This window comes from Kogia breviceps, chromosome 7 (genome assembly GCF_026419965.1).
Source record: "Kogia breviceps isolate mKogBre1 chromosome 7, mKogBre1 haplotype 1, whole genome shotgun sequence".
In the NCBI taxonomy this organism is placed as follows: Eukaryota; Metazoa; Chordata; class Mammalia; order Artiodactyla; family Physeteridae; genus Kogia; species Kogia breviceps.
In genome coordinates, this window is record NC_081316.1 from 77000182 (window position 1) to 77014545 (window position 14364).

Genomic DNA, 14364 nt, shown 5'->3' on the forward strand with positions numbered 1-14364 from the left:
ACTCGTATGGAGTGCCCTGCATGGGCCAGCTCTGTGGTGGGTGCTGAGGAGGTCTGAATACCTATGACAGCATCCCTCAAGTCATAACTCTCCCAGGGAAGAGTCAGAGAAGCCTTCCCCAAAGAGAGAAAGCCTAAATGAGTTTTGAAGGATGCACAGATGAAGCATAAATGGGGAGGAGCATTCAGGCAGAGGAACAGCCTTAGGTAGTGAGGTTGAGCAAGATGTGCACAGGGCATTATTGGCATTTCAGTATTACTAACCCTGGAGTGGAAGGTAGGATGCAGTGAGCAGCTAGGCTAGTGGGAAAAACATGGCCAAGTCATGAGAGACCTTGAATATGTTGCTAAGGAGCCTTGACTTTATCTCTAGGTGACAAGTGTCATTAGAGGCTTTAATCAGGGAGCATAAGGTCATATTTATATTCTAGAAAGATCTCTCTAACTGAATTGGGGGTCAGGTCTGGAGGCAGAAAATCTGATCTGGGAGCTTCTGAATGCTTTGCATAAGAGATATTGAGAACGTGAAGGCACTAGATGGAGTAGAATAGAAGCAGTGGATTAGAGAAATATTTAGGAGGAAACGTGAGCAGCATTTGGTGATAAATTGGGTTGGGGACGAGGAAAGAGTTGGGGTGAGCTCAGAGGTTTCTGACTTGGCCTCTGATCCTGCACTTGCTTCCCATATGTCCCTCATCTCACCCAGCCCTGTTTCATATGCAGGAGGCACTGAGAAAAAGCCTGTGGGTTGGTTGAATGGCTAGATGAATGTGATCACTGGGGAAGAAATAATCAGAAAAGATTTATAGGAAAAGCAGAAAAAAATGGGCTCTTGAGAGGGCATGAGAAAGAATGAAAACTCAAATACAGAAAAGGGGACTAAAGGCTGAGTTTGGGAAGTGCAGGGAGGCAAGTCAAGGAGGTTTTTGAGCCAGGGAGTGAAGCAGTCAGAGAAGCACTTTAGGAAGGTGAATCTTTTTTTTTTAATTTTTAAAAAAATTTTATTTATTGTTTTTGCTGCGTTGGGTCTTCATTGCTTCGCGCGGGCTTTCTCTAGCTGCGGTGAGCGGGGGCTACTCTTCATTGTGGTGCGCGGGCTTCTCATTGCGGTGGCCTCTCTTGTTGTGGAGCACGGGCTCTAGGTGCACGGGCTTCAGTAGTTGTGGCACGCGGGCTCTGGAGTGCAGGCTCAGTAGTTGTGGCGCACAGGCTTAGTTGCTCCGCGGCATGTGGGATCCTCCCTGGCCAGGGCTCGATCACGTGTCCCCTGCATTGGCAGGCGGATTCGTAACCACTGCGCCATCAGAAGCCCCTAGGAAGGTGAATCTGATGGCAGCACGTAATAACAGAGAGCCTGGGAGGAACACAGGCAAGGGAAATCATTGGAAGGTTATTGTAGTGATCTAGATACGAGATGGCGAGGAGCAAAGGACAATAGTGCCATGGGGATGAAGCATAGGGGATGGACAAAAGGGACACAACTGGAGGATGCTGCATCAGAGAGGAGAGACGTCTGGGATAACTGTGGTTTGGAGCGTTGGTGACTGGGAATATAGAGATGCTGTTTAGAAAGAGAGTAAAGCCAGAGGGGTAGGAAGGCTTGGGCAGGGAAGGGAAGAGAAGCATTCCCCTTGGGAAAGTTGAGTTTGAGTTGCAACAAGACTCCCAGGCAGAAATGTCCACGGGCAGGTGGGAGTCTAGGAAAACGACTTCACCTCTCCATGTGCGGACTGACCCTCCTATCCTGCGTCTGTCCATACATGTATGGACAGACGCAGGATAGGCGTCTGACTCGCCTGCTGCTGAGATGGATGAACAGCCCACGCTCCTTCCTAAGGCTAACTCCTCCACTGGGGCTCTGGAGCCCATTCCCTCTCATCGTCTCAAAAACGATGCTCCTGCTGTTGTCCCCACCGACCCCCATCTCAGAATTCTCCTTCTCTACTGGATCATTTCAAACAGCACACAAACCTACCTCCTGTCTTAAAACCCACACAAATCCTCCTTTGACTTCCTGCTTCTCTCCAGATCCTGCCTCCTTTCTTTGACCCCCTTGTAAAGCAAAACTCCTTGAAGGACTTGTCCAAATTTGCTGTCTTTGCTACCTCACTGACCATTTTCTCCTCCACTCTAGCCAATCTGGTTTTCATTCCCAACCTCTCCACTGAAACTGCTTTTCCCAAGATTTCTAGCAACTTCCGCGTTACCAAATCCATTTGCCAGCTGTCTCCCTCAGACTCTGCTGATCACTCCTTCCTCCTGGAAACTCTTGTCATGGGTTTCACACACCACACACCTCCGGTTCTTCTTCTGCTTCACCAGCTGCTCCCTTTTCATTTTCCATACTGGTTCTCCCCTAATTTCTTATCTCTAAACATCAGGGATCCCAGGGCTCAGTCCTCCATGCCCCTTGCCTATCTTCACACTCTCCTTGGTGACCTCATCCAGCACCATAGCTTTAAATACCACCACATGCTAGTGACTCCCAAACTGCCCGCCCCAGCTCTAATCTCTATCTGAATCACGGACTTCTCTGTTCTAGAGGTGCTGAACGTTTTTGATCACGCATATACACACACACAGTGAAATACCTTTGAATTTGTGAATGTTTACTTATTTAAAAATTATATACTCGTACTATTGGCTAATATATTGTGTACAACATAACAAGTAGAAGAATGAGATACAGTTCACATAAACAAAATTTCAAATAGCTGGCTAGTCTCTGAGGGACCATATTGACAACTTGGCAATGTTCATTGTGAACAGTAGTGGTTGTAAATCATTTTTCAAATAGTCTTTTCGTTCATTCCTAGTGTTTTGGCTTAACTCTTGTCAGAGTTGATTAAATTGTCACTGTTTCTATCCCGTGATGTGGTTTTGACAAGAGCTAGTACCAGGAGGACAAGCTGTGTCAGCTCTGCACTTCCCTTTGGTTCACCTGCACTTGCATCATTGGTTCTGCATCATGGGCCCAGGATTTCTACAGGAATTGTTTGAAGCTGCTTTCTACTTTGTGATGGTTCAGTTGGTTGAAACTAGATAATATTAATCAGGAAATTTATTCAATGAGGCACAACTGAAATTCTTCTCGAGACACTGAAAAGAAGTGAGTCAGTCAGTACCTCCCCACCCGCAGGTCTCTTTCTTGGGGACCTTGTATCTTCATACGTGTCTCTGACTTGTGGAGATGTGGACTGACTAAGGGACTAATCTTTTTTTTTTTTTTTTTTTTTGGCTGCATCGGGTCTTAGTTGCGGCACGCGGGATCTTTTGTTGCCGTGTGCAGGTTCTTCGTTGGGGCGCGTGGGTTTCTCTCTGGTTGTGTCGCACGGGCTCAGTAGCACCGCAGCATGTGGAATCTTAGTTCCCCCACCTGGGATCGAACCCTTATCCCCTGCATTGGAAAGCGGATTCTCAACCACTGGACCATCAGGGAAGTCCCTAATCTTTTTTTTTTTTTTTAAACAGAAGAACTTTAAAAAAATTATTTTTCTTTCAGTTTTATTGAGATATAATGGACATACTGCACTGTATAAGTTTAAGATGTACAACATAATGATTTGACTTACATGCATCATGAGATTATGACCACAGTAAGTTTAGTGAACCTCCATCATCTCGTATAGATACAACATTGAAGAAATAGAAAAAAAATGTTTCTCCTTGTGATGAGAACTCTTAGGATTTACTCTCTTAACAATTTTCATATGTAACATACAGCAGTGTCAATTATATTTATCATGTTATACATTGTATCCCTAGTACTTATTTATCTTATACCTGGAAGTTTGTATTTTTTGACCACCTTTATCCAATCTCCCTTTCTCCCACCCCCAAGCCCTCCGCAGCTTTGGTAACCACAAATCTGATCTCTTTTTCTGTGAGTTTGTTTGTTTGTTTGTGTTTGAAATATAATTGATATACAACACTATGTTAGTTCCTGGTATGTGACACAGTGATTTGATATTTCTGTACATTTCAAAATGATCACCATGGTAAATCTGGTTTAATTACTAAACCAGTGAACCTTTCTTTATGTCTTATTTTTTAGATAAAAATTAATACACATAGATGTGAAAATGCTTTGCTCACACTCTGGATCATTTTGTAAATGTAAATGGTACCCCTGAGGTGTAGTATTCTACCTTGGAGACCACCGGCATAACCAGTGCCTTCTCAATACCGACACTTGCGTGGCCAAAAAATATCTTAAACTTGACGTGTCTAAACAAAACATTTTATTCTCCTCTCTCCCTCCAAAGTAAAACCCACTTCTCCCTCATCTCCTTCATCCCTCACCTCCGTAACTGGCATCCCTATTTGCCCAGTTGCTAAGTTGAACGCCTCAGTCTTCTTGGCCTCTCTTGTTCTGTCATGCTCCTTACTGAATCCATTAGCAAATCCTGTCAGATCTGCCTTTACATTATATCCTGAGCCTAACTAGTTTTCTCTTCCTCTGTTATCACCATTCTGTTCCAAACCACCACCATCTCCTGCCCAGTCTATTGCTTTGGGCTCTGAATTGTTCTCCTTACCCTTGCCTGTCTTCAGGCTGTTCTCCACACGGTAGCTAGAAGACCTTCTAGAAACATAAGTCAGATAATTTCGCTGCCCCATTTGAAACCTCCAACACACTTTGAGTAAGGTCTAATTTCCTTACCATGACCTTCAAGAACCTCCGTAAGCTGGCCCTTGCTTGCTTTTAGAGTCCATATGCTATCACCCAGCCCCTTTCACTATGTTCCTGCTACATTGGCTCTTTTGCTGTTAGGAAATACCATCACAAGGCTGTTTCTCTCATTTCACTCTGCTGTCTGCTCAGAGAGGCCTTTCCTGGCTACTCTTCTAAAAGAGCATTCATGCAAACTCCATCCCCAGTACTCTTTGCCTTACCCTCTCTGCCTGTTTTACTTTTCTTCATTGCACTTACCTCTAGTTAGCATTCTACTATGTATTTATTTGTTTGCTCATTTATTGTTCATATTCTCCACTAGAATGAGAGCCCCGTTAGGGCAGGGCCCTGTCTGTCTCCTCTGCTGTATCTCCAAGCCCCCAGAACAGTACTCTGCACATAATCAGTGCTAAGTATTTAATTGAATAAATGAGTAGATGAATCTTCACAGGAACAACAGATGAAATCCCAAGGATAGTTGCTAACACTAAGAGAAAAGAGGACCAAGGGCAAATCTTTGGGGAAATATCTAAATTGAGGGCAAAAGAGACACTCTAGAGGAAGTGAAATCTCAGTCCCATTAACTAGGCATGAAGCAAACAGCATGCACTGGGGAAACACAGCAAGGAAGGCGTCAAGTCCGGCTCATCTCTCTGCCCCAACTATAAGAATGTTTTCAAATAGCAAACTGAGCACACACCAAAAACCTGGACAGATGTGACAAATCAACCTCTCAGCCCAAGGGAGTGCTCTCTCCTGTTATCCTGAAACACTCATTTAAAAGGAGTTCAAATCAGGATCCTGAGGCCACAGCGCTGCCTCGAGCGCCGTTGTCTCTGAGCCGTGACAACGCAGCAGCTCCAGGAGACCCTGGGAATCCACGTGGGCTGCCTGTGGCTCTCCTTCAGAAGGCAAGGCGTGATTCTTAAGAAAACAGTCAGATGCTGGAGAGTGACCCCTTTTATTAGGTTCACCATCTTAGCCACAGAGAGACCATAGTGTTTGTCCATAGCCTGAAATACTCAAAGGCCGTGGTATTGAAAAGAGGGCCAGCCTTCAGGTCTCTTTGTCACCATTAATCCTGGTCCCCACTGGTCTCTCCCTTTTGCATCAGAAAGGCTTTCTTTTTTTGAAGGGGAGAGAAAACAGCTGTGCGGGATTTGAGAATGGGATTTTAATGGTCACTGAAGACACACAAAAGCTTTGCTGTGATCGCAAAGTGTTCTGGGGGCAATTGACTCCTTTGTCTGGGGCAGCAAAACAAGCTGGCTGCTCAAGGAGAAAAGAGAAGCAACTGGAACTGGCATTGAGATCTCTTTAGGTCATATCTTTAGCACATTTGCAAAGGGCTGTTTTCAGGAGTCTCTTCATGACATTTCAGAATCGCTTTTTAGTGTTTAGCCCATTTTTATCTTGTGAAAGGAACAAATTAATCTGGAAGGTGCTTGCCATGGATTATTTCTGTACGTCTTTCTCTCTGGAAGGAAGATGGAAACTGTGAGTGACAAGATGAGCTTGTTTATGTGGAGCAGGCCTTTCACTGTGAGAAAAAAGAACTGGTGCCCTCTTTTCTGCAGGGCGGCCCAAGGGGCATTTCTCAGTCCTTTGCTCACTTGAGAAATTGCAACAGATGTGGGATATCTTGAGGCTTCACAAAATGTAACCTTGAAAAGGCTTTGCGGGGTTTCAGTAGTTCTAAGAAGGAGTGGACAACCAGGGCAGCGGGAATCCATCCAGTTACTCTTCGCAGAGAGAACCAGGTCCATTCTTGTCCACCTATATGAAGGGGATTGTTTTCTGCCAGAGGAACAGTGATGGAACAGACCAAACTGAGCCGACTCTAAGTTATGATTCATGGGGATGTTGGAATCATTGCCGTCGTATGGGCACTGTCCCTTTAGGTGAATGAGTGTTATGAAAACAGCCGTTCCCAAAATGGACATGGCTTGAGTTAGAGGAGCTCCTAACAGCCCTGGTTTTATTTTCTTGCTGCCAGTCTTCATGACAGCTGGCTTGTTAGAGCCATGAAGGGGTTATGCTCTCATTTACTGGCCTGCTTTAGGCACTGGGATAGTCAGGTGGAACACAGGATAAAAAGCCATGAATTCCTAGGACATGATTCAGCCCAGCTTTTCATGGGAGGTGAGCTGAAACCAGAGTAATTATGGAAACCATTATCCTGTAGGGCTGCATTTAGAGACTAAGTCTGGAATTATAGGCTCTGTCTGGCAGAGTTCTGTGCATCATACCCATTATAATGTCGTTTGCCAAGAGTTTGGTTCACTTTTAATTTTTTAAAAAATGTCATTAAATTAATTAAAAATGATATGTGAATATTGTAAAAGAAAATCCAAACAATATAAAATAGTATTAAGATTTAGACTTTAGGGCTTCCCTGGTGGCGCAGTGGTTGAGAGTCAGCCTGCCGATGCAGGGGACACCGGTTCGTGCCCCGGTCCGGGAGGATCCCACATGCCGCGGAGCGGCTGGGCCCGTGAGCCATGGCTGCTGAGCCTGAGCGTCCGGAGCCTGTGCTCTGCAACGGGAGAGGCCACAACAGTGAGAGGCCCGCAAAAAAAAAAAAAAAAAAAAAAAAGATTTAGACTTTAGAGTAGACTTTGATATCATTTAATTGTAAAAATAATATTTGAAATGTGGCATGTTTCATCTTACTGTGATTTTTTTTAAAAAGCCTCAGTTTTCTTTAAATTATGGGGTAAATAATGAAAAGACATTTTTATTACTGGTAATAGAGAACTTTGCCATGTTTAACCCTAAAAGTACATATACAAATTGCATTTGTAGGGTAGGATGAAAACCCGTATTCCCCCTTACACACATTCAAGAGCTATAATAGCTCATTTTATCATGTGATATTTTGTTTTCTAGTTCTTAGCAGCTTAGGTATAAAAGAAAATGTGTTTTATTCCAGTCAAACTCCCCTAGTGCCCCATAGGGAATCCTTGGCAAAGTCTGGAATTGTGATTCAGTCGGCACTTTTATTCAATGACCTTTTTCCTCTTAAACTCAAAGCTCTTGATCTCATTGTAGGTGTATTTCACAGATTAGCTGTGGGACCTTGGCCAAATTATTTAATGTCCCTAAGTCTCTGTTTCTGTGAAATGGAGCTAATCATAGCGCCTAGCTCCTTTGGGTGTTTCCAGAACTAAATGAGATAAAGTGTGTAAAGCTCGTGGCACAGTATCTAGTAGATCGTACGTACTCAACAAACGTCAGCCATCAGAAAGCCTGCTTTGGTGGTTATGATGATGTTCTTTAAATATTATACTAGGGAACCCAATTCAGTATATTTATATTCATATCCTAAAATAAGATATGAGCCCATGTTTAACTAAGAACACCAAAATATAATCAGAAGCATAGTTTATTAATTTCCTTGTAGTTTATTCTTTCAGGAGACATTTACTAGGCTTTGCTCTTTGTAATGTATCAATTTTATTACAAATAGGAAGCATGCTGTTTTGCAGAGGTCATCTGTAAGACCCTTGAGATCACCCTCCCCACAGCCAACAGAGAGTGGGCTTTTTAAAACACAGCTTCTGGTCGTATTCTTCTCCTTTCAATGGCTCCTTTACCTTTGGATTTTATCCAAAGGCCTGGCATTCAAGGACTTTTTCAGTCTATCCCCAACCTTCCTTTCTTCCCTTTCCTCCCATATGTCAGGCATGAATCTTTACAACCTGCCACTCGTCCTATCTGGGGAGCTCCTACTCATCCTTCAAGGCCTGACACAAATGTGGCCTCTTCTAGGAAGCCTTCCAGGATGCCACCAGCCAGAATTAATAGCCCCCTCCTCTCTGTTCTTCCAGCACCAGTCCTGTGTTCAGTGAATGATTTTCACTTTTATACTCCTCCTGTGAAGTAGGGAATGTCATCAGTGCTTGTGTTCAAAAATAATTAGGACCACTGTGATCCCTGCCCCCGAGGAGCTTATGGTCTAGGGAGAGAGGACCTGTAAATGCCTCTTAACAGTGGGTGACAGAGACCATGGCAGAGAGGTGTGCACAGGGAACCCAGAGGTGGCGCACATTCTGTATTCAAGGGGTTTGTATGGGGGAGTGTGGGGTCGGTGCCATCTGTTTACCTTCATCTCTAGCACTCACTCACATCATCCTTCCTTGGCCTCTGTGCCCTCACTGACAAGATCATTTCCCCCTTTGGCTAGTCAGTTGCAGGGCTGGAACATACTACGATGGAGTACAAGAACGCTGCATTTTATGTCCAAATGGAACCTTCCAAAATGAGGAAGGGCAAATCACATGTGAACCATGCCCAAGACCAGAAAATCCTGGGGCCCTGGAGACTCCAGAAGCTTGGAATGCGTCTGAATGTGGAGGTGAGAATGCCCTCTGTCCCTTCTTACTCCTCCAGTCTCCGGTATTGTTTAGCAGAAGGCATAAGTGCATTTCAATGCAGACAATGTGTATTGCACCATGGAATTCCTACCAGCAGGGACGGTATTGGGCTCATCATTGGCTCTCCAGTACCTAGCTCAATGCCTGACACATGCTGAACAAATGAGTGAAGATCTGATAGAACACACTGACAGGAAAAAAAATGTGTAAATTTTGCAATTGCATGTTTAATCACTGTAAATAAATATCCGCTGAGACCTGAGTGATCTCCCAGTGTGTAGGGACTACTGAAAGTGTCAGAAAATGGAGGAAGTAGCGCTGATTCTTTTTCTAGCTTTGGTCTCAAAGTCAGAGCTTATTAATTTTTTTTAAAAAAGTATCCATCTGGTTATTTTGTTAAAACTCTGTGAAGAGTTTGTGTGTGTGTGTCTTGCATTTTTAGTTTTTATTTGTTTTTTAATTGAAGTATAGTTGATTTATAATGTGTTAATTATTGCTGTACAGCTCAGTTATACATGTATATACATTCTTTTTTAAAATATTCTTTTCCGTTATGGTTTATCACAGGATATTGAATACAGTTCCCTGTGCTGTACAGTAGGACCTTGTTGTTTATCCATTCCGTATATACTAACTTACATCTGCTAACCCCGCACTCCCGCTCCACCCCTCCCCCGACCCCCTCCCCCTTGGCAACCACCAGTCTGTTCTCTATGTCCGTGATTCTTGTGAAGAGTTTTTAATCGTCTCTTATAAAATGTTAACCCTGGAGCCACACTTACGTAGGTTCTGTGGGCTTCTTTCCTATTTACTTTACTAGTAAATGTCTTTATTAAACAGGAGAAGGGCCAGCTGTACCGACACTCTGTGGGCTCAAATGGAAGGTGTGATTTGATGTGGCGATTTGTGGGTGATGTCCACGGCGGAGTGCGCCGGAGCTCTGGCAGCCCCGCCTCTCCTTCTAGTGATTCCCAGAGCCAGATTTAGTTCCCACTTAAATGACTTCAAATTCAAGTGCAGGACCTTTTCTGGTTTAAAAATCAAATCCTCAGATTGACCGTGTGACTCCTAGCATACTTTGACCTGTTATGAAATCCTGGAACTAACGGCGAGGTTGATAAGGAGGTACTTTGGGGCATCTGTTCACACTTGTGTGTGACCTTAATAAGATATATTTATAGTAGATCAGAATATTAGTAATAATAATAATAATTGCTAACATTTATTGTACACTTGGCCTATACCAGGCATCATGCAGGCATTCGTGAATAATTCCATGAGTTGTTCATATGGTTATTGTATCACTACAAAAACTTTATGAGGTTAAAGAGACTCATTCGAGGTCACACAGCCAAAGAGTGGAGGATTTGGAATCAGCAGCCAGGTCTGACAGACGCCAGACTCCTCCCTCAGGTGTGTTTGTTAAATGCCATTATATCTGTACCTTATGGGTAGAAAGAAAACCATGAAAATTAATAGAAGAGAGATGATTAGGAGTATAAGAGACGGCAGATTTTTATAGCATCTTGCCAATGCCAGGCCAATTCCTAAGGAACGTGTGCTTTTAGAAATCCTTTTGTTTATGGCTATGATTCTTGTCATAAACTTAAAAAATATAAAGTAAGGTGTTTAAAGTAAATAAATGCCTCTGGGTCCCTCTGTCAATGTGGATTGGATTGGTTGTATTTAGTACACTAATTGAGGGAGGCCAGGACACACCTCAGCGTAAGGAGACGTAACTTAGTAAATATAATTGGTAAAAAGGGGAGACTCTTCCGTGACCAGAAGAGTCTTTATATCACTAGGATGTAATCAGCTGGGTGAGGGTGTACTTCTGGGTCGAATTACCACATTGACTGCAGGCAGAGAACCCTCTCTCTAGGGGCTCCTGCACTGCAGCGGCTTCCTGGGCCCTGGGTAGTCCTAAGCCTGCAGCCTACCCAGGCCTGCTCCATAATTCAGAAGGGTCCACCCTTGTCTCCATCTTTGCACTGTGCTGTGTAGCCCTGTGTGTAAACATCAGGCACCCACATGCCACCTCGTCAGTGTCCGCAGCAGGGCCGGACAAAGTTTCTCTCGCTGAGGTGGGAGCTGAGGTCCACATTGGGCAACAGGCCTGACCACATCTCTCTGATCTCATCTGCAGAGAGATGGGAAAGGCTCTGCCCCGGGGGCCTTGCTCACCTAAGGTCATTGATCCCCCCAGGTCTATGCCAACCTGGTGAATATTCCACGGATGGCTTTGCACCCTGCCACCTCTGTGCCCTGGGCACATTCCAGCCTGAAGCTGGACGTACTTCCTGCTTTCCCTGTGGAGGAGGCCTCCTCACCAAACACCTGGGAGCCACTTCCTTCCAGGACTGTGAAACCAGAGGTGAGAACTTGGCAGCTTGCCTTTTCCCGGAATTGAATTTCCCCTTTTGAGAACCATGGTAAAGCCCCAGTCAAGCTCAGCCGAGGTGCCCTGTGTGGGCGGGCCCCAGTGGCAGGGAGGACAGGTCCCCAGGTCCATTCGTACTTGCAGGATGTTCAGGGAGCACAGGAACTCCCTAGACATGGTCCTCCCCTTTGAACGGAGCTGACTGCAAGACAGCTGGGGAGAGATGGGCAGGTTTAGTCCACAGGCTTCCTCTAGCTCCTCACCCTTACCTAGAGTTCCCTGCTCCAGAACAGGCCCTAAGCCTTCTCCAGAGCCTCACCCCGCTGCCTTCTGCAGGAGCCCAGCTCCAAGCCCGGGGTCAGCTCTGCGCCCCTCCACGCTCCCAGGCCCGCTGTGCATGAAGACAGAGCTGTGAGCATTCACACCCGACGGCATGGACAATGAACTCAGAAGATACACCGTTCCCTTTGTGTTTTTCTCAGTGTCATGAGTCACAAGTCCCACCCAAGCTGGCTATTTAGGGAATTAGGTGATTAGCCCCACAGTAGTAGGAAAGCAGTACTTCATTTGGGCATAAACATTTCTGTCACAAACTGCGAAACCTTTCGTGTTACATCTGATGAAAATACAGTCTTTTTTTTTTTTTCTCTTTGTTCTCTCCACCTTCCCCCACCCCTACAGTTCAGTGTTCACCTGGACATTTCTACAACACCACCACTCACCGATGTATTCGTTGCCCAGCAGGAACGTACCAGCCAGAATTTGGAAAAAATAATTGTGTTTCCTGCCCAGGAAATACCACGACTGACTTTGATGGCTCCACAAACATAACCCAGTGTAAAAGTAGGTCTCTCTCTAAGGCTTTTCACAGTCCTTGATTAAGAGGGCAAGAGCCTGGGTCCACCCAGGGGGGCGGGTTGGCAGGGGTCCCTGGTTCATTCAGGACCGCAGAGCCGTTGTTAGCCCTCCTCAGGGCTCTGCAGATCAGTGCTGGACCTGCAGGCACTCACCTGTATTGATCCAGGCTACTTCTCCAGGCACATTCACAAGCAGTACTTGCTGTAATTTGCTCCCAAGGGTAAAATGTCAGTTCAGCCCTGTTCAGCAAGCATCGTTTGAGGGCCTGTTATGTGCCAGGCAATGCGAGCAGAGTCAATCCCTGGCCCTGCAGCGGCACAGGCTGCGGGACTGCAGAGAAAAGAGCTACTCCCTCTGTCTGGAGAGACGAGGAAAGGCTTTAACAGGACAGGAGAAGGTTTTGATGGGGAGGGTTGGGGGAGAGTGGGAGAAAGAACTTCATGCCCAGGAGAGCAGCTGGGAGGAAGCACAGACTCAGAAAAGTGAAAGGCTTTATGGGAAGAGACCCCTGGACCTGATCATGGAATGTGCTGCAGGGAGTCCAAAGCAGACCAAGAAAGGAAGCCTTGTTGACTGAAAAAAAAAGAAGCACAACCTAAAAGTTGAGAGTGATGTTTTATTCGGCTCACAAAACTGAGAACTTAAGCCCAGGACACAGCCTCCCTGATAGCTCTGAGGGACTGCTGCAAAGAGGAAGGGGAGGAACCAGGATGTATATGAGTTTTTGCAACAAAGACCAGGTAGTCTCGGAACATCAAGATTACTGTTAATTAAACAAGACCCGATATCTCAAGGTAGGGAAGTTAGCGCTTTTCTATGCAAGGGAAGATGCAAGAGTCTGGGCTCACTGAAGTCGTTCCTTTGATGTGCACCTCAGCTATCTGGGGCCAGTATCCTGTGCTTTTTCATCCTGAGTCTCCTCAGGGTGCATCATTTGGGGTGGCTGCAGTGTGATGGCTTGATGGTTGCAACATCCTTTGTTTACTGATATGGCAGGCAACATTTTTTTCTTTTTCTTTTTAAATTATTTTTGGTTGTGTTAGGTCTTCATTGCTGCGCGTGGGCTTTCTCTAGTTGCAGCCAGTGGGGGCTACTCTTCGTTGCAGTGCGTGGGCTTCTTATTGCGGTGGCTTCTCTTGTTGCGTAGCACAGGCTCTAGAGCACGGAGACTTCAGTAGATGCAGCGCGTGGGCTCAGTAGTTGTGGCTTGTGGGCTCTAGAGCGCAGGCTCATCAGTTGTGGCGCACGGGCTTAGTTGCTCTGCAGCATGTGGGATCTTCCTGGACCAGGGCTCGAACCCGTGTCCCCTGCATTGGCAGGTGGATTCTTAACCACTGCGCCACCAGGGAAGCCCAACGTTTTTTCATGGACAGTCTTGACTGTCAGACTAGGGAGCTTAGTTTGTATTCTGTAGGAATGGGGAGGTAAATCATTCAAGGACTTGCTGTTTGGACTTGGTTTGTTTGCTTGTTTGTTTTTAACTATTATGTAAAATTCTCTAGTAAAGGCCAGCTGACAACCTCAGCTGGTTCAGCAATGTAGGAGAGCAAGAGGCCTCCCCAAACTGGAAGAGTAGGGGATAGAAGGGGGCAGTGAATCATTTGAATTTATGACTGGAAGCTTATCTAGTTTTCTCTCTATCCCAACGAAGCCCTTTTAACAACATCCTCACAAGTAGCTGTCTAGTCTCTTTTTCATTAAATTAAAAAAATTTTTTGGGCTTCCCTGGTGGCGCAGTGGTTGAGAATCCGCCTGCCGATGCAGGGGACACGGGTTCGTGCCCCGGTCCGGGAAGATCCCACATGCCACGGAGCGGCTGGGCCCGTGAGCCATGGCCGCTGAGCCGGTGCGTCCGGCGCCTGTGCTCTGCAACGGGAGAGGCCACAACAGTGAGAGGCCCGCATACCACAAAAAAAAAAAAAAAAGAAAAAAAAAATTTTTTTAACATGTTTATTGGAGTATAATTACTTTACAATGGTGTGTTAGTTTCTGCTTTATAACAAAGTGAATCAGCTATACATACACATATATCCCCATATCTCCTCCCTCTTGCGTCTCCCTCCCACCATCCCTATC

General features: G+C 45.4%; 1 protein-coding gene across 8 annotated transcripts in view; it reads left to right on the forward strand.

Annotated features, from left to right (window-relative positions):
• Nucleotides 1–14364, forward strand: part of SCUBE2 (signal peptide, CUB domain and EGF like domain containing 2) — a 71629-nt gene that overhangs the window by 42920 nt on the left and 14345 nt on the right. For all 8 annotated transcript variants that reach the window (XM_059070121.2, XM_059070119.2, XM_067038652.1 and 5 more), the window contains 3 exons: nucleotides 8861–9031; nucleotides 11257–11424; nucleotides 12112–12273. In XM_059070121.2, the coding sequence (XP_058926104.1) occupies nucleotides 8861–9031; nucleotides 11257–11424; nucleotides 12112–12273 (501 nt within the window). The remainder of the gene's footprint in view (nucleotides 1–8860; nucleotides 9032–11256; nucleotides 11425–12111; nucleotides 12274–14364) is intronic.